This window comes from Nematolebias whitei, chromosome 2 (assembly GCF_014905685.2).
Source record: "Nematolebias whitei isolate Nwh7 chromosome 2, NemWhi1, whole genome shotgun sequence".
Taxonomy (NCBI): domain Eukaryota; kingdom Metazoa; phylum Chordata; class Actinopteri; order Cyprinodontiformes; family Rivulidae; genus Nematolebias; species Nematolebias whitei.
The window spans coordinates 57,210,305-57,231,041 of NC_056499.1; the positions used below are offsets into that span (position 1 = coordinate 57,210,305).

At 44.3% G+C, this 20,737-nt stretch overlaps 1 protein-coding gene across 1 annotated transcript in view; it reads right to left on the reverse strand.

Annotated features, from left to right (window-relative positions):
• The window catches only part of LOC119424973 (SH3 and multiple ankyrin repeat domains protein 2), a gene marked incomplete in the record, with an annotated part of 297,817 nt that overhangs the window by 51,048 nt on the left and 226,032 nt on the right, over positions 1-20,737 (reverse strand). The window contains 1 exon segment of the mRNA XM_037692499.1: positions 14,017-16,519. Coding sequence (XP_037548427.1) covers positions 14,017-16,519 — 2,503 coding nt within the window.

The window sequence follows — 20,737 nt, forward strand, 5'->3', positions numbered from 1 at the left end:
TGCTTCTACATAAACTAAGCGTTGAAGGAGAGCAACCCTTACCAAGGAGAGACTGGAGAAACTCTAGAATGTTGGGTACTATACAGGAGAATGGATCCTCATTGTGATCAGAACACCATTGGGAAAACAGACGCCACCTGTTTTCGTACTGCTGATGAGTAGAGGATGCCCTGGCGCCCAGGATGGTGCATCTGATGGGGCTCGGAACTCCAGTCAGCTGCTGTCTTAGCCTTTCAGTGGCCACACCCACAGCCAAAGACATTGAGGATTGGGGTGTCGTATCAGTGCCCCCACAACTGAGACAGCAAGTCCCTCCTGGTCGAAAGACATCATAGGACGTCCTGACATAGACTGTGTAGCAGTGGGAACCATGGTCGTGCTGGCCAATATGGAGCCACCAGCAGCATACTGTGGCTCTCCTCGAGGACTCTCTGAAGGGTTGGACAAATTAGAGAAAAGGGTGGGAAGGCATATAGGAGAACCTTTGGCCAAGGATGAGCCAATGCATCCTGGCCCAGTGCACCTGACGCCCCCGTAAGGGAGTACCGTAGGGGACACTGAGTCGACTCTTCTGTTGCAAACAGGTCTACCTCTGCCTGACCAAAACGGTCCCAGATCATCAGCACTATGTTGCTGTGGAGGGACCACTCTCCTGGAGCAGACCTCTGGTGGGAGAGAAAATCTACGACCTGATTGGGGCGGCTGTGGCTGAGTGGTTAGAGTAGTCGTCCTCCAATGTGAGAGTTGGGGGTTCGAATCCACCAGCAGTCACATGCTGAAGTGTCCCTGGGCAAGACACTGAACCCCTCATCGCCTCTGATGTGTGTCCCATCAGTGTATGAATGTGATCTAAAGCACTGATTAGTCTCTTTAGAATGATTTGTTCAATTAGCTTTGTAGAGCTCTAGTAGAGTGCTGTATGAATGGGTAAATGAGGACACAGATTGTAGTGTAAAGCGCTTTGAGTATCTTGAAATAAGGTAGAAAGGTGCTATATAAGTACAGTCCATTTACCATTTACCATTGTGTCACCCTGGTAAGTATGCCACCCGCAGGGTGGACAGGCGAGGAGAGGCCCATTCCAGGAGCTCTCTGGACGCTCTCAGAAGTTGTGCTGACCTGGTGCCCCCCTGGTGGTTGATGTGGTAGACAACAGAGGTGTTGTCTGACCGAAGAAGAACACCCCTTCCAGGTGGGGCAGGAATTTCCTGAGTGCCAAATGCACTGCACGCAGCTCCAGCACATTTATGTATGTGGCGCGGTCCTTTTGACCCCAGCAGCCCTGAACTGTTCTGTGTTGCCACACAACGCCCCATCCCATGGAGCTGGCATTTCTCATGACCACTTCCCTGCGACACACTACCACTCCCATGGGGACACACCTGGACAAATAATCTTTGTCCCTCCATGGAGTCAGGGCATGAAGACATGACCATGTCATTGCAAGCTTGCCATGCCTGTGCAGCCTGACATCCAAGCAAAAGCTACTGAGCCACCTCTGCAAGGGGCAAAGTGACAGCATGCCTAAGGGGACCACCCGAGTGACTGAAGTCAGTTTGCCGAGTAGCTGCAAGAAGGCAACATAGAGGAGCTGCCTCCTCAGCCTGAACCGACTGACCAACTGGAGTATGCCGCCCATCCTTTGAGCGGATGGGCAAGCTATCATGGAAGGTGAATCCAGAACCACCCCAAGAAAGGTGATCATATGGGAAGGGATCAGACAGCTCTTCTCCAGGTTGACATTGAGGCCCAATTGGGACACATGAGTGAGCAGGCGGTTTGTGTTGCGAAAGGCACAGGCCCGAGATGGGGCGCAGAGAAGCCAATCGTCTAAGTATGGCAGAACCTTCACTCCATAGGCCTGCAGAGGAGAGAGGGCTGCTTTCACGCACCGAGTGAACACTCTCAGGGAGAGAGAGAGCCCAAATGGAAGTACCTGGAACTGCCAGTGTTGACCCCAATAGGCAAACTTGAGAAAGTGGCGATGTTCTGCCGCAATAGGCACATGAAAATAGGCATCTTTCAGGTCTATAGACATGAACCATTCTCCCCTCGTGACAGCTTGAAGGACTTCTGCTGTTGTGAGCATCTGGAAGGGCAGCTCCCTTAGGTACTGGTTGAGTCCCCTGAGATCTAAAATGTGATGAAACCCGCCCGTCCTCTTTTGCACGAGGAAGTAAGTCGAATAATAACCTCTGGGTTGTTGTAGAGGGTCCACTGCCTCGATTGCACTGCCTCGGTTGGGGGGGGCGGGGGGTGAGCGGCCAGAGTCCCTTGTCCGAGCCTGCCCAGCTGGTTGATGGACCGACTCATGAAAGCTCCTGTCAGGTCTCTGCTGAATCGCACAAGGGTAAAGACCACCTGACCGATTATGACCCCGAGGCGGCGGCCGAATGCTGGGGTCAGCTGACGGGTGCCTTGGATGCCGAGGAGGTGGAGGGGGCATCGCCCTGCTAAGGCTCGAAAGCTGCTGCCTGGTCTGTCATGCCTGGACGGTCCGTTCTAGGGCTTCCAAGGCAGCTGAACCGAACAACTACTCTGGCACCACCGGGACATTACAGAGGTTTCTACGACATGGTTCGGTCAATGTTGACTGTGCCAACCAGACCTGTTAGTGAGCCTGGACCAAGAAGGCCATCACGCGCCCAAGTTCCCTCACCATCAGTGCAAAGGCCTGAAGCACTGCATTGCTAAAGCCCATTGCTGCTGTCGCACCACTAGTCCCCTAAAGGGACATGGAGAGGGCAAGCATGAGGTGCGCCATGGAATTGATGAGGCGGCCAGCACACGCTCCGGCGTAATAAGCTCTGCAGAATAATTAATCAGTGACGCAACACTGAGCTCATGGGCACCGAACATCACTGCGCAGAGCCTCCTCTGGTGACAAGATGAGCAAGGCAACAGCAGGTTCAATCGTTGGCATGCGATCCAAGCCTGTTGCATCTGGCTCATGCATAGCCACCAACATTCGGCCATCCGTGGAGAGGTGCGCAAAGGCTTTTGGGTCCCACTAGCAACCATGCAACTCTCTCAGGTACTCCTCAGATGGAAGGATGGAAAAGGAAGGAGGGGCCCGTCCGTGCCAGAAGGCGGCACTTCCAGGAGTGGATTCCGCTTGTTGTGGGACGTCCAGCTGCAGCTGTCTCAGGGCCATATGCATGATGGCCTACATCGAACCATCACCTGACCCACTAGCTGTGTTCCAAGACAAAGAACGTGAAGCAGTCTCTGAGACTTAAGATGACTGCCCCACTTCCTCACCTAAAAGGTGAGCGGCAGAGGTAGCTAAGGATAACACATCCTCCTCCGCAGCTAGCTCAGGCATAGGTGGGGAGGAGATTTCGGTCGCTGCCACTTGCTTAGCCCCCAGTTGGCGTGCCTGAAATAGGGACTTCATCTCCACCAATTTTGCAGACAGCTGCTCCACCCTTGTGGAGAGGCCCTGATCAGACTTGGCTCGCCTCTTCCTAGGAGGGGCCACAGAGACTGTGGCCTCAGACCAGCGCTTTGAGCGCCTAGGTGGAGTCTCCTGCCAAGAAGGCGGGAGGTCACTGCCGAGCTCAGGTCAAAATTGGGCCAGCTGAGCCACCCTCACAGCATGAGGCATAAAGCTACAGTTCATGCAGGGGTTCTCTGACAGGGCCTCCCCCAGATAGTCATGTCCAAGGCAGGCAGGACACAAGTCATGACCGTCATCTGCCTGGAGAACGGCCCCACAATGTGTGTAGCAGTGAGAGCTGTCCATGCTCATGTAGTGTTCTATGGGCTAGGTTAGCTTCAGCTTCACTACAATTATATTTAAAATAACGAGTTCTCTCTTTTTCGAGCTAATTACAGCCATGTGACAGAGGTACTGTGCGTAGATGGTTTAATCAGTGACATGAGACGTTAATTTTCTTTGACCCATCAAAATAAATGTGGTCATTTATTAACAGAATCAAAATTTAACATCAAAACATTGTACACTTGATTAGACTGATCTGGTTCTGATTAATAAAACTTGGCACGTTTTACTTAATAAAATCAACAGACATTTCTGAAGACCTCTAGATTAATTACTGGCAAGATAGAAGAGTTTTAAAGATGGGAAAAATGGAGGAGTTTAAAGGGAGATGTTGAAGGAAGATGTATGTCTGTAGACCAGAACAACACGCTCCTTCCAAACGCAGTTCGCCCGCGGTACACTTCGCGTGAAGCTCGTGACGACTCTTTACCTTGGCAGAGGATGGGTCCGCTACGGTCAAGAGGTCCCTGGCACGCTACCTTTCAGCGTCTCCTCAGGGCGGCTGCGACTCTGCAGAAGTCGTGAGATACTCCGTTCTACAGAACAAACTTCCTCAGAAGTTGTAGGGCATTCGCCTGGTGATAGTCACAGCGAGGCACCGTGACTCCGGCAGAGATGGATGACTTCATCAGACTGGAAAGCTGAGTCCGAAGTTCCACTCAGCAGTGGAAAACTCAGAACTCCAGAACAGCTAGAGCTGAAGAACAGAACTTCACTCCAGAACTACTCCACAAGACCCCAGAAGACTCCAGAAGACTAATAGTTCCAGGAAGTGTCGACTTTTAAAGAGTTCTGCTTCCGGTCACTTTAGTAGGTCCTGATTGGTTGAAGCAACCAACAGGGGTGTGGTTCTAGTGATGTCAAAGGGTTTTTACAAGTCAAGAAAACAGCAAGAATGTTTTAGGAACAGACAGAGAAATGTTTTGGCGAAGTGAGAAACACTGCAGGTGCCAGTTTTCTTATTTACTGTCTGAGAGTTTTAAAAACAGGACAGCCCGTTCTAACAACTTGTTTTTTGACTGTCTCCGACTTTTGACCGACATCACTATTTCTCATTTCAGACAGAAGATCAAAATGCATAATTACTTTGTAAATAGACATTTAACTTGATTTCTAATTTAAATGAGGATTTAAAAAATCATTAATACTGTTTCACAGTTGATTTAAAATGAGTGGTTCACTTCAACATTTAAAAATGGTATGAACTAAACACACTTTTGATTATCAAGATATTGTAAAATAGTGATGATAATATCCTGATGCATGCTCAATAATCCAGGTAGAAAAATCTAAAAAAGTTAAATCTGGTCCTCTGGACATAAAAAAAACCCCCAAAACAAAGCAAATCAACAAAATAAATGTAGAAACGTTTCGTCTCTCATCCGAGAGACTTCCTCAGTCTGAGGAGCTGTATTCAGCTCAGTCTCTTAAATAGCACCGTCTCAGAGTGGATCAACCAGTTTTGCTGCTGACAACCAAAACCAGCTGATCACATGTTCAAGAAGGACCATCAGCCTAACCATGGATCATTAGCACACTGATGGCTGTTTACTGTTCACAGAGGGCTGAGTGATACTAGCAATCACAGCATTGTAAGAGGGGGACAGTTGAACCCGGAGGCCTCCACCCCTGTTTAACGATGGACGATTTCTTTTCACAAAGATGGCCTCCTTTACTCCTCTCTCAAACCATTGTTCCTCTCTGTCCAGGATGTGAACATCTTCATCCCTGAAAGAGTGACCACTGGCCTGGAGATGAGTGTAGACCGCAGAGTCCTGGCCTGATGATGTTGATCTTCTGTGCTGGGCCATTCTTTTCGCCAGTGGCTGTTTTGTTTCCCCGATGTAAGACTGATCACAGCCCTCCTGACACTGAACAGCATACACAACATTGCTTTGTTTGTGCCGGGGGACTGGATCTTTGGGATGAACCAGTCTTTGCCGTAATGTATTTTGGGACCGCTAGCCAATGGCGAAATATAAGTGAAAAACACTACTCACCGGTGTTGAATCACACACATAGTAGTCAGTCAGACGCTGTAACTTGGGAGGGGGGCAGAAACCGCCATAGACCCCAACTAACAGCAGAAATACCTTTGAACAATGTTAAACTGTTGCAGCCCCTAGGAGGGCGAACACGCTACTCCCGCCAACGGGCAGTTGGGCCTCCGACGACGGTGAAATGCTCAAAAATACAAAGGGCTGAAGCCCTGAATTGAACTGCGCGCGAGAAGAAAAAAAGGAGCAGAGCTGCGGATGACGTCAGGCTATATAGCCTCTGATTGGTCATCCGTGTCACACCTGTGACTCTGTTGGTATTATTACTCAAACAGCGCACGCGCAAAGGGAAAATTCAGTGCTTTCAGCACTGCCCTCTGGCAGACAGGAGGGATGAAATAGAACTCATTCATCCCTGTAGTGATCAGGCTTCTCAATGAACTCTGATGACTTCTGTATTGTTATTTTATTATTTTAATGTCTTAATGTCTTGTGTAGTATGGATGTTTTATACCTACTGACTATGAAAATAATTGCCCCTCGGGGATAATAAAGATTCTTGAACCCTTAAAAAGAACTGTTCACAGTTCACTAAAGTAGCCAACTTCTGCAATGTAGAAATCAGAAAACCTAAAACTATCCACAGGGTACATCTTTTAGTATTGTCATAAAAACTATTTTGTGGCCGTTAAACCTATGGTATAATACTTTGTATAACCACAGCCTTGCCAACGTGCCATAGTGGTTCAGTTCCCGGCCTCCTTCCAGCCTCGGGCTCAGGCTCTGGCCTGTCATGGAGGCCGTCTTCATTATCTTTCATCTGCCTACACGGACCAAACTCTGCGTAACAGTTTGGTTCTGCAGGGACACTTTGGATGTTCTGTGTCTGCAGGACCCGATTCGGCATTGTCCGTTGCCAGGGTCACTATTATCATTGTAGTGAACTAGGCCTCCGACCTCAACCTGTCTCTGAAGATCTTCAGGGGACAGGAACTGTTATTTCATTGATTTGAATCCAGAAACACAAATGATCTCATCAAGAGACTATTTAATTGTATCCTGAATTAATCAATTGAAAGAACACTCTTCTTTTTTATATTATCATTACTGTTTTAGAATATCTTGATAATCAAATGTGTGTTTAATTCATACCATTTCTAAATGTTGAAGTGAACCACTCATTTAAATCAACTGTGAAACAGTATTAATGATTTTTAAACCTCAGCAGATTTTTGATCATACAGTTAAATGCCTATTTATGAAGTAAGTGTACATTTAGTGATGTCGGTAGAAGTCAGAGGCAAACAGAGACGAGTTATTAGAACGAAGTGTCTTGTTTTTAAAACTAGCAGACAGTAAATAACTTCAACTGGCACCTGCGTTTGTCTCACTTCGTCATATTTCTGTCTGTACTAACCGTTCGTAAACATTCCAGCTGTCTCTTGACTTCTAGTGACCCTCTTGACATCACTAGAACTACCCCCCTGCTGGTTGTTTCAACCAATCAGGAAGTACCACGTAACAGGAAGCGTATACCCCTTTAAAAGGAACACTTCGTGGAACTATTCAGTTCGGTCCTGGAAATGAGTTCAGTCTTAAGTCTTAGGGCTAAGTCTTCAGTCTTAGTCTTCATGAGTCTTAGTCTTGTCTTTATTCCTATTTAACACAAGGTCATCAGATCTGATTTAGTATTTCATTGTTTCTGACTGAGTTTATGCTTTTTGTTATTATGTCCTTGACTTTTGACACAACGTGACCTGATTTAGTATTTCATTGTTTCTAATTGTTTTTGGTTTTATATTTTTATTCCATGTGCTGTAAATATATCTTGCTACTTTTTATCTGATGATGTGATATTTTTGTTAAGCACTTTGGTAACAATTTCTGTTTTAAATGTGCTCTATAAATAAATCTGACTTGACTTGACTTGTCCAGTCTTGCTGGGGCTTTCGGTCAGAGATGAGACTCACTTAAGCAGCGGATGAATGGGACCGTGGGCTAAGGGGTTCCTCCATTTAGTGGAGTCACAGCTCGTATCGCTGTGCACTCAACCCGAGCAGTAAATGCTCCACTTCTAAGGAAGCTTATTCGGTGGAACCGAGTACCTCATGAGTATTTGCATTTATTCTACTAAAGATTCCCAGCTACTTTAACCGGAGATGCTGTAAAGGGATCGTACTAATGGACTTCTGTTCCGGAGTGGAAATATCCCCTTCTAAGGTAACAAGTCGCTGCACGTCCTGAAGTGTACCGGAAAGCTGAGCGGGGTGTCGGAAGAAGGGTGCAAAGTTCTGGTTTCACACATAGCTTCCATATAAACCTCCTTTTAAATCTATGTCTCCTCTTTAACTTTTCTATTCGCCAGTAATCTAGATGCCTTCAGAGGTGAATCAGCCTCAATCAGTAATGTTCTGTTGTCTTGTTAGTAAAGCGTGCCAAGTTTATTAATCAGAAACAGATCAGCAAATCAGTGTACATGTTTTGATGTTAAATTTTGATTCTGTTAAATAAATGACCGCATTTATTCTGATGGGTCAAAGATAAGATGGCGTCGCATGTCACTGATTAAACAATCCACTCACAGTTATCTCAGTCACATGGCAGGAATTTAACTCGAAAAAGAAAATAATCTGTTGTAATTAAACAATTAATATTATTTGTGCTTGAACTAGCTTTAAGAATAATTAATTAGTAGTGTGTCTACAGCAAAGCTGTCCTGACATACTACATCATCATGCTGCTAAGGGGACCGTACTGCTAAAAAGACCACGCAGCTAACAGAACCACACTGCTAAATGTACCATGTTGCTAATGGGGCCATGTTACTATGAGAACCTCACTGCCCACAGAACCACTCTGCTAATAGGACTATGCTGCTGAATAGATGTATTTCTTTTTCACTTTTGGCACCTTGTTTTTGGATTTTAGTTGCATGCTTTGGTATTTTTTTTTTTTCTTTTTGTTTGTTTGTTTGTTTTGTTTTGGCAAGTCGAGACGGTTCTTCTTGTCCTGAGCATTTCATTGCAATGTTGACTAAGGTTACCAGAGTTTTGAAATTAAATCTGGGGACATTTCCAGCTTGGAAACAAAAAAAGAATAGCATGTTATCAAGATGAAATTAAAAACGTGGACAGTTATGGTTTCATTTATTTTTTACATATTTATTCACATTTAGGAGGCAACACGGTGGCGCAACTGGTAGAGCTGCTGCCTCTCAGCAAGCAGGTCCTTGGTTCAAACCCCGGTCCAGGGGCCTTTCTGGGTGGAGTTTGCATGTTCTCTCCTGCATGCGTGGGTTTTCTCCGAGTACTCCGGTTTCCTCCCACAGACCAAAAACATGCATGTTGGGCTGATTGGTAACTCTAAATTGTCCCTAGGTGTGAGTGAGAGAGTGAATGGTTGTTTGTCTCGTTTGTCTCTATGTGGCCCTGTGATGGACTTGCGACCCGTCCAGGGTGTACCCCGCCCCTCGCACAGTGATTGCTGGACATGGGCACCAGCGACCCCCGTGACCCAAAATGGAATAAACGGGTAAAGATAATGGATGGATGGATGGATTCACATTTAAACAATAAAAATCAAAAGTAGCAGCAGGAATGTTTCTCTCCACACGTTTCCGAAGAGCAATAACACAAATAAAGTTATATTAATAGCAATGGTGTCAGAAGCATTTGTAATGTGGGGGTACACACTGATGGGGGGTTCTGGGGGTTCTCCCCCACAAATTTTTGAATAAAGTAGATGTAATTTCCTGCATTCTGGTGCATTTTAATGGGTTGTTAAAAATTTATAGCGCATGCTTCCGTGCTGCTGTGCACGCTGGTTTACCGTCCTCCAAAATATAACAAAGACCTTAAGTGAATTATCTGATTTCTTGGCTGAAATCACACCAAGATATGACCATGTTTTAATCATTGGGGACTTAAATATGCATGTCTGTTGTCAGGAGAAGCCCTTAGTCAAGGACTTTTTAGATTTATTGGATTCAACTCAGCATGTAAATGGTCCCACCCAAGAATGGAGACACATACTGGACCTGGTGTTATCACATGGTATTTCTGTTTGTAATCTCGAAATCGGTGACACCGTGTTTTCAGATTGCATGCCCATGCTGTTTGAGTTCACCCCTTCCTATCTCACTGTTAAACTGGGTGCTCTTGCACGGCATAGCCACCCCATTAACCACTTCACTGCTGCTCATTTCACTGATGTTTATAACGCTAAAATGGTCGAGCAACCCTGTGTCTTCCACCACTGAGGAGCTAACACTTCAGCTTCATTCTGTGTGTTTAAATGTTTTGGATCATGTGGCTCTGGTTAAAACCAGACAACTGAAAATCAGACCAGAACCCTGGTTGAATGACATCACACAAGCTATCAGACAGCAGGCAAGAGGGCAGAGCACAGGTGGAGGAAAGACAGGCTGCAGGTTTCTTTTGAAATGCTAAAAGAGAGTTGGCTTTGTTATCAGAAAGCAGTAAAAACTGCTAAATCTAAATACTTTTCTGATATCATTGTCTCCAACTCTCACAACCCCAGAGTTATTTTTTCTACCTTGAACTCAGTTCTTCACCTCATTCATCCCTCACCTCTGAAAGCTTCAACCGAACTCTGTGAAAACTTTCTCCATTTCTCTAAAAAAGTTAAATCTGGTCCTCTGGACATTCAAAAAAACAAAACAAAGCAAAACAAAGCAAAAAAATCTAGAAACGTTTCGTCTCTCATCCAAGAGACTTCCTCAGTCTGAGGTGCTGTTTTCAGCTCAGTCTCTTAAATAGCACCTTCTCAGAGTGGATCAACCAGTTTGCTCCTGACAACCAAAACCAGCTGATCACATGCTCAAGAAGGACCATCAGCCTAACAATGGATCATTAGCACCCTGATGGCTGTTTATTGTTCACAGAGGGCTGAGTGATACTAGCAATCACAGCATTGTAAGAGGGGGACAGTTGAACCCGGAGGCCTCCACCCCTGTTTAATGATGGACGATTTCTTTTCACAAAGATGGCCTCCTTTACTCCTCTCTCAAACCATCGTTCCTCTCTGTCCAGGATGTGCACATCTTCATCCTTGAAAGAGTGACCGCTGGCCTGGAGATGAGTGTAGACCGCAGAGTCCTGGCCTGATGATGTTGATCTTCTGTGCTGGTCCATCCTTTTGGCCAGTGGCTGTTTAGTTTCCCCGATGTAAGACTGATCACAGCCCTCCTGACACTGAACAGCATACACAACATTACTCTGTTTGTGCCGGGGGACTGGATCTTTGGGATGAACCAGTCTTTGCCTTAATGTATTTTGGGGTTTAAAAGCCACTGGGACGTTATGTTTAGAAAATAAACGTCTCAGTTTCTCTGATACTCCCTCAACATACGGAATGACCACTGGTCTGGGTCTGGATTACTCCTTTTTGAGTAATTAAGGGAGTTTTTCCTTTCCACTGTTGCCACTGTGCTTGCTCAGGATGGGAGACTACAACAAAGCCAAGATTCAACTTGTCTGCTGGCCTCCTTAGATAGAAAACTTTACTAATTGGCTTTTCTATGTATGTGAATGTTCCTGTAAAGTGCCCTGAGACAAATTTGTTATGATTTGGCACTATAAAAATAAATTGAATTGAATTGAATTGTAACACATGTGTTAATAACATCCAGGCTCGATTACTGCAATGCACTTTTTATTGGAATCAGTCACACCTCCGTTGCTTGACTACAACTGGTCCAAAATGCTGCAACCTAATTTTTAACTGGTACAGGCAAAAGAGAGCACATTACACCAGTTTTGGCCTCCCTGCACTGGCTCCCGGTTCACTTTCAAATTCAGTTCAAAATACTTCTGTGTGTTTATAAATCACTGAACAGTTCTGCTCACTCTTATCTAAATGATCTGCTGCAGCCATATGTCCCACAGCACTCTCTAATGTCAGAGAATCATATGCTTCTATTGGTTCCAGGAACCCGTCTTAATCTCAGAGGTGACAGGGTCTTCTCTGTTGTAGGTCCAAGACTTTGGAATGACTTACCACTATGTGTCAGGCAGGCCCCTTCTCTCACTGTTTTTAAATCTCGCTTAAAAAAACACTTTTATTCCCTGGCTTTTGACACAGTGTGATTTGTTTTTAACCTGGCTGTATTCTACAATAAAAAATGTTAACTCATGTCATCTGGACCAGTTTTTTTAAAGTGAGAAATGTTTCGTCCCCCATCCGGAGGACTTTGTTCATCTGCAGCCTGCCAACCAGATCTGTCCCCCAAAATAGCCTTCATTACTTGCAATGAAGGCTATTTATGGGACAGATCTGGTTGGCAGGCTGCAGACTGATGAAGTCCTCTGGATGGATACGAAACATTTCTCACTTAAAAAAACGTTTCTCACTTAAAGAAACATTTCTCACTTAAAGAAACTGGTCCAGATTACATGATATAACTTTTTTGTTGTTATCTACCTGGATGATTGAGCTTACAAACCTTTTTTGTATTCTACAATGTTAGCTATTTAGTTATTATCTTCTTCCATTCAGATCTATATATTTTTATTTTTAACATTTTATTTAATTTAATTTTTTTGCTGTGTGCTTTGGTTGTTTGCTTCTACTGTACTGCACTTTAGTTGGCCTTGTTGCTGTTTTAAGTACTCTATCAATAAAGTGGTATGGTAAGGTATGGCATTTATGTTTACCTCCTTAAGTAAACACTTGATTCAATAACTATTTTAGAGAGCACGGCACAACAAGTGGTTTGAATGTTCTATGGACTTAAACTTACTCCATCAGAAACTGAATTTGATTTGCTGTTTTGAAACTGAATTTCACTAAATTGAAACTGCATTTAATGGTTTGAAACTGTGTTCATTTGCTTGGAAAATTCTGTTTTATAATTCAGTTTCAATTTTAAAATTCATTTTTTTGTGTCACAAATCTGGTCCTTCCAGAGTAATCGAACGTAGATTGACAGATATCCTGATGCATGCTCAATAATCCAGGTAGAAAAATCTAAAAAAGTTCAATCTGGTCCTCTGGACATTCAAAAAAACAAAACAACGCAAATCAACAAAAAAAAGTAGAAACGTTTCGTCTCTCATCTGAGAGACTTCCTCAGTCTGAGGTGCTGTATTCAGCTCAGTCTCTTAAATAGCACCTTCTCAGAGTGGATCAACCAGTTTGTTGCTGACAACCAGAACCAGCTGATCACATGCTCAAGAAGGACCATCAGCCTAACAATGGATCATTAGCACACTGATGGCTGTTTACTGTTCACAGAGGGCTGAGTGATACTAGCAATCACAGCATTGTTCACAGAGTAGATTGACAGACTGACGTTTCACGTCAGTGAAACTTCCTTCCTCTATAAAATAAAAAGATGCATTAAAATCAGAAATAAACGAGTGTGTCTCGTCAGGTCTAGTAGCGTAAATTAACATTAGTTCTGTCAGTGGGTCACATGACATAAAATATATATAATTTTTGTTCCTCAAGAGCTTTTGGTTCGGTAATTTGTTGACGGTCCCTAAACGAACCTTTACGACTCTGAGGAGGGGCAGACAGAGCGCAGCTGACCCAAATCAGACTGCCTCAGAATGAACGAGAGGAAGACACCACTGAATCCACGGAGCACAAATATCCAATGTCTAACGTAAAACAAAACTAACTTTACCGTGGTCTTCTTCTTCTGTTTTAAAGGTGATGCGCTCTGCTCTTCTTCTCCATCTGTAATTTTAACAGCCACGCGACCAGCTACAGTAATATCTGTTGTTGCACATTACTCACTCGTGCTTTCTACCTGGCTACTGTAATGTCAGTCTACATGCAACTTTTTTTCCCCTCATTCATAAAATGCTAAAATAGAGGATATTTCTGGGGACAGGTCGTCCAAAATGGGGACTGTCCCTGGAAATCGGGGACGTCTGGTCAACCTATTGTTGACCTTGTGTTGATCTGAATATGACAATACACCTAAACCTAGCCCTCACTTTCACTTTGTCAAATTAATAACTCGATCACTCTGTGTATCTAATAATTAAAAAAAAAAAAAAAACTCCTAAAACTGTAAATGACAATGCTTTTAACATTATTTTATAAAACCAAATACTACAACTTATATGTTGAAAACAAATATTTGTACTATGATAGTTGGGTTTAAATCCTTTAGTAAACGACAACTGACAAACAACCAGTATCACAGTGAACCCATCAACATCAGAGCCAAAATAATCTAAAACTTTAATGACTGACACTTCATACCTGGTTGTGAAGCCTCCTTTGGTCCCTGTGGGGGAGTCAAGGCTCTCTTCTGGTTTGGCTGGCCTGTCACGAGTCATGTGCTGCAGAATAGAGCTCAGCTCAGTAATCACGTTCTTGGTGTCTGGTGTGGATGGTGGGCTGCGTAGTTCAGGGGGCTGATCACCCCACAGTTTAGATGTCCTTTGAGTAGGAGTCCTTGGAGGTTCTGATGATGATGGAGGAGGGGGAGGGCCTTGAGGTGGGGACCCATATAACTCTGGAGGCTCCTCAATGAGAGCGTCATGATAAAGTGATGTTCTATTAATGACAGATTTGCTCTTGGGTTTGGGTGGGACAGGAGGGCGATCTATCAGGAAGGCATGGCCATCTGCAGTGGCATAGAGACTTTCCAAAGCGCTGTCACAAAAGCCTCCTTCTGACGACAATGTGGAGATGCTAGAGACATTGCTGGTGGTTTCCATGTGCTGAGGATCCCCGCTGCTGCGACTGTCAACCTCTTCGATGCCTGAGTCAGTTACCCCTGACTCTGGTTCAGGTGGAGCAGAATGGTATGAAGGGGACAAGCTGTTTCCTACCCGTTTGTGTTGATCTGAGACAGGTGGTGGGGCGTGAGGATGATAGGGAGGTAAAGGAGGTCCCCCGTTACGTCTCTGTTGCTGAATCATCTCAGCTATGGCATTGGCCTGATCATCAGGAATGTCAATACTGTTTGCAAACTCCAGTGGTGGGGGGAGGGGCTCTGAATATTCAAACTCTTCATCAATGTCAACTGAGGCTAGAGGTGGAGGGGGGATGCGGAAAGGCAGTTTTACTGGTTCTTCTAAAGACTCACCTAAAGGAACACTTCTCCTCCGTGATGCAGCTGCCTGAGGATTGGAGGACAGGGTTGGAAGGTTGTGAGAATTGGGCTGGTTGGGGTCCTTTAACTCAGATGGCCTATTGCTGTCCTGGACCTCCAACTCCTGGTTGTTTGTTTTATTGTTTGTGGCTTCTGTGCTTGTGTGGACCATCAACAGCCCAGCAGACTTGGGCTGCAACGTATCTACCACTTTTGCCGGTGCACTTTTCCTTTCTTCAACTGGCTGATGCTGCCGCTCTTCACGTGCTCCATCAGTCTCATACTTATGTTCTGTCATCTGTCTCCGAAGGCCTCCACGGCCTGGCCGACCCATAGTTGCCGTGGTTATTGAAGCAAAACTTGTCTCAATCCCAGAGCGCAATTTGGTGTCAATAAATAAAGGTTGGTTGAGGTCTGGTTTGTGACATTGCTGAAGAGGCAGGGACTGGGCATCATGCTTGGGGATTTGTTGAACATGAGGAGGATTTGTTGACTGATTTTGGGGATGATTCTGTTGTTCCTTCATGGCTCGATCACGAGCTGCCAATGCTAAAGCAAGTGGAGAATTAGGGTCCAAAGGTTTACCAGTGACAGGATGGAGGTAGATCCCATTGACCTTATAGTGGCTCTTAGGAGAGGTGACTGGGAGACTAACTGGAGTGTCCAGATTGGGGCATTGGCCTGTTCTAGTGTTCAGAGGCTCCCGAACCACTGTTGGTTCAGGAGTGTTAAAATCTGTCATATTTCCACTACCACCACCAACTGGAGGTCCAAGCTGCATTGCAGAAGGGGGGGCCATTATCCTTCTAAGCCGTTCATCACTACTAAACATGCCTTCATCAATGGACTTGGACTGACGAAGACGAGGGGTCGGTGTGGGACCACTCATTTCATCATCCCCAATGTCTATTGACTGGAAGGCAATAGAGTTTTTTTTGGCTTCCAGCCTCTTTTCACGGTCCCGCACTGCCCCAGCGATAGCTGCTGCAAAAGGGTTGTTTAGAGAGAGTGGGTCCTCAGGATGTAAACTTCCACCAACAGTGGGTGGGAGAGGAGGATGCTCAGGGGTGGTGGGCTCAATCTCCATACTGCTACCCTGGCTGCTCTTGCCACTGCTGCTGGTGGAAGGCTCTTTAACAATAATAGTGGGAATGGGGATGGAGGAGCACGTCCTTTCTACAGGTGTAGTGGGTATGGAAACTGGTCTTGAGTGGCTTGATGGCACATGGCACGTTTTCTCTGGACTGTCTTCAACATTTGACTGCTTGACCAACATTCCCTTCTTTCTAGCTGGTTTTGCTGGCACATACAATGTCTTATTACCTACCTCAGAGTAAGGATTCTCAGGCACTGGCGTACGCCCTCGAGTGCGTGCGCTCTCAAAATGCTCTGAGCTTTGGCGGAAATAGCCTCGCCTTAAAGTACCGACATCTGTGGTTCTGCTGATGGTGGTCACAGCATTAGGTGAGTTCTGAGTGAAGTTTGGTCTTATCGTGCCAAAGCTCTTGCCTGTAGGGCTAGCAACTGAGTTGTAGCCAGGTGGTGAAGGGGGTGAAATGGCTGGGGGAGGAGGGATGTCCTCTGAGGTGTCTGGCATTGAGAGGCTGCGGGAAAACTTGAGCGGAGGAGGAGTGAGAAGTCCCAATTTTTCATCTTCTGATGTACCTTGGGCAAATGGAGCAGAAAGAAAACATGAGAACTTGAGAGAGACAGCCCATTTCTTTATTTTATTCCTTCTTTCCCAGTATTGCTCTTGCTAATGTAAGCCCTTTGTAACTGGAGACCTACTGTTTTCTACACAATTCATTATCCCAGTAAGCAATATACATAATTTGAAGGCCAAAATCAGTCATAACCTTCATTTATCTCCTGCTAAATTTAAAATATAAAAAAAAACACATTTAAAAAGTTTTGAATTTATAGCTTATTTCAGAGACCAAACAAACAGATTTTTTTAGACAAACATGTCCACAGAACAATTAAATCCAATTTTCACTTGTTCATATTGCTGTAATAACACACATAAACACACACACCACAAACACACACACAACACAAAAAAACACAATCATCATAATCTTTGCTAGGAAATTATACATACTGAGAAATAGGGAAATAAGCAATATTGTTTAATTTGAACATGTTTCCATGTTTAAAAAATATCTTTTAAAGATTCAATGACTCACAAAAACAACAAAAAACAAACAGATGGTTCTATTTTGAAGTGCCATCATCCTTGTGTGGCTAATTACTTTAGTAGAATACTGAAAAGTGTGTAAAAGCTAAAGGACACAAGTCCAAGACATTCTTGCCAATACTCGATCAAAAAAGACCTCTTTTTGTCATTGAGATTTAGAGATAAACTATAATGCTATAATGCTATAATGCGAGTTTATCCAATCGAAACCATACTGGATCGTTCAAGACTAGAAATGCACTAATCCGATACTACTATCGGTATCTGTCCCGATAAAAAAAAAAAACGTCTTGATCGGGTATCATGACAATGTGACCGATCCATAAGGACAGATCTATTCAGTCTAATTCTATGTTTTGTGCTCTGAGTGACATCACACGCTAGCGAACTCACCGCACAGATTATTTTCAAAATAGAGCGAGCGAAATGATCAGCCATCTGGAACTTTTTCACACTACCTCAGCCAACACATTCAACAGCCAGCTACGTGCAATACATGCACAGCGAGTGTTGCAAGGGGTGTTACTAAAACTTCCAGTTATAACTTAATCAAGCATCTCCACAGATTTCACCCTAAAGAGCACGCTGAGTTCATTGATCGGAATCAACAGAAAGGAGGTGGCATGAAGCAGCTAACTTTGATGGAGATGAAGGAAAGAGGTGAAAAGTTTCTACCTAATAATGTGTAGACAACAAAAATCACTGAAAGGATACTGAACTTTATTAGCATGGATGGGCAGCTGCTCTCAGTTGTTGGGGATAAGGGATTCCGTCTGCTAATTAACCACCTGGAGCCACGCTATGAAATGGTAAGCCAAAATAATTTGTTGGAGATGGCGCTACCTGAGCTGCATGGTAAAGTGTGCAAACACATATTGGAGGAGATAAAATATGTCAAAGCTGTAAGTTTCATGACAGACATCGGGAGCTCTGATGTTTTCCCCTGTCACTTTTAAGTTTAAGAGCACACTGGCTGGATGAGAGTTTTGTTCCACACAGTACAATGTTGAATGCAGCAAACTTTCATGGGTCACACACCAGCGTAGCGATAGCAGCTAGCCTGAAGGAAATGTTTGACAAGTGTGCAGGTGATACAACGGTGGTGGCAGGCCCGGAGTGGCCAATCGGGATGGTCTGGAGATTTCCCGGTGGGCCGATCTGATTTGTGGGCTGTAGGGCCGGCACCCCGTTTAAAAAAACTTTTTAGAACTTCTTATTAACAACACGCTGCCACTGCTCCTAGGCAGCCCTGCTTCCACCGCATACCTGGTGTTCAGAACACTGGCTGCAGTTCGTTTTTTTTTTCTTTCTTCCACAAGTCGGCTCCGCTGTGCGACCTGTCAATCAATCCAGTAGGCGTGTCAGCAAATGACCAATCGGTAACCTCAATTTGTCCCGAAGGTAAACGCCCCTTACGTGCAGATCTGAGGCTACAGGGTTTAGTGAGAGGGGTTTGTGAAAAATCACCAGAAAAAATGGTTAAACGGTGTCAGTGGAGAACAGGCAATACAGACAGTGTTACCCTGAGAGTTTAGAGGGGGGGGATACAGTTTATTATTTTTCAAAAATTAAACAGAGTTTGGAAAACATATAAAAAGCCGGGGACTGACCCCATCAGCTGATCACAAGTTATAAACAGGAAGTAGCTACCACATGTTCATCTCTACAAAAGTAACTGCAGGTAAATCCTCCATTTTCTGTCATGATTACGTTGTATGCTTAATGGTTAAATTAAAGGTTAATGCTTAATTCAGGTTATGTTTATTTTTCATATGCAGGTTAACACAAGGTTAACAGTACAATAAAATATTCAGGATGAAAAGAACTGATTTGACTCACTAACACAAATAACAAACAAACAAGAAATACTAAAGGGTTCAATAAGGGTACAACATAAAGCACCAAAAAGTGAAAAAGTAAATACAATATTTACAAGGTCCTAAAGAAAAAATAGTAAATAACATGGTAGAATATAACAGTGCAAGTAGGATGAATTTGTATAAATAAGTATTTCAGCGTAGTAATATCCATCCATCCATCCATTTTCTTTACCCGCTTATTCCATTTTGGGTCACGGGGGTCGCTGGTGCCCATGTCCAGCAATCACTGTGCGAGGGGCGGGGTACACCCTGGATGGGTCGCAAGTCCATCACAGGGCCACATAGAGACAAACGAGACAAACAACCATTCACTCTCACTCACACCTAGGGACAATTTAGAGTTACCAATCAGCCTAACATGCATGTTTTTGTTCTGTGGGAGGAAACCGGAGTACCCGGAGAAAACCCACGCATGCACGGAGAGAACATGCAAACTCCACCCAGAAAGGCCCCTGGACCGGGGTTTGAACCAGGGACCTGCTCGCTGAGAGGCAGCAGCTCTACCAGTTGCGCCACCGTGCTGCCTTCAGCGTAGTAATATAAGCTTAAACTCACATGATGTATACTGCACATAACTAACATAAACTACACAGGTTGTGTGACAGGTTATTGCACAGGTAGTGAGGAACATAGAGATGAATTATGATGGTAAGGTAGATACATACATGATACAGCCACATAATGCATTAGCAATAAAATATTAGGTATCACTAGTTAATATTAGTCGTATTAGTTGCCACAGATGTGGCTTGGTGCAAAGTTATTGCCAATTGTTCAGTGTTATTTATTGAGAGTTCAGTCATCTGACAGCTTGTGGATAATAACTGTCTGAGTCTTTGAGTTTTTCGTGCATGATGACAGACTCCTGTATCATCTACCTGAGGGTAGTAGATGGAAGAGTTCTTGTGCTGGGTGGGTGTGGTCCTTAATGATGCTGCGTGCTTTTTGCAGTCCTCGGCTGTGGTAGATGTCCTGGATGGTGTGGAGACTGCTACCAGTGATGTCTTCTGCTGTTTGCACCACCCTCTATAGTTCTTTTCGGCTCTGACTGGTGCAGTTTCCATACCACCCTGTGATGCAGCCTGTCAGCAGGCTCTCAATGGTGCACCTATAAAAGTTGGTCAGGATGCTGGTGTTTGTACCAAACTTCTTTAGGCTTCTTAGGAAGTAGAGTCTTTGTTGGGCTTTCTTGACCACAGTGTCTGTATGTAAAGTCCAGGACAGATCCTCAGTAACGTGAACGCCGAGGAACTTGAAGCTGCTGACCTGCTCCACCTCAGTGTTGTTTATGTAGATGGTGGAGTGCTGACCTCCACTCTGTTTCCTGAAGTCCACTATCATCTCCTTTGTTTTGCTGACATTAAGAGAGAGGTTATTTTCAATTCAATTCTGTTTATGTATATAGCACCAATTCACAACAAAGTTGTCTCAGGGCACTTTACAGAAACATTCATGTAAGAGTTTTTCATTTGTTGTCATTTTTAAACTATTCCTGTACTTCTGTGCATACAAAGCAAAAAGTTTCTGATACTATCAGTCCACATCCGAGCTGATAGTAATTCCCTGTATTTACATAAGCTGTTTTTACTTAGAACTGTTTGTTAAAAACCAAACATGTCAAAACGTATCAACTAGCATTCCAGCACTGTCATAGTTTTTCTCCTCACCCTTAAACTGATACAGATGATTTCAACTTATACAGATGGGATCAGAAACTCATTACAATAAGCATTTAATCAACTGAACCTGTACAAGATGTTTTGTTCTGATCAAAGAGTGTTCCAAGCCAAACACTTGTGCCATTCT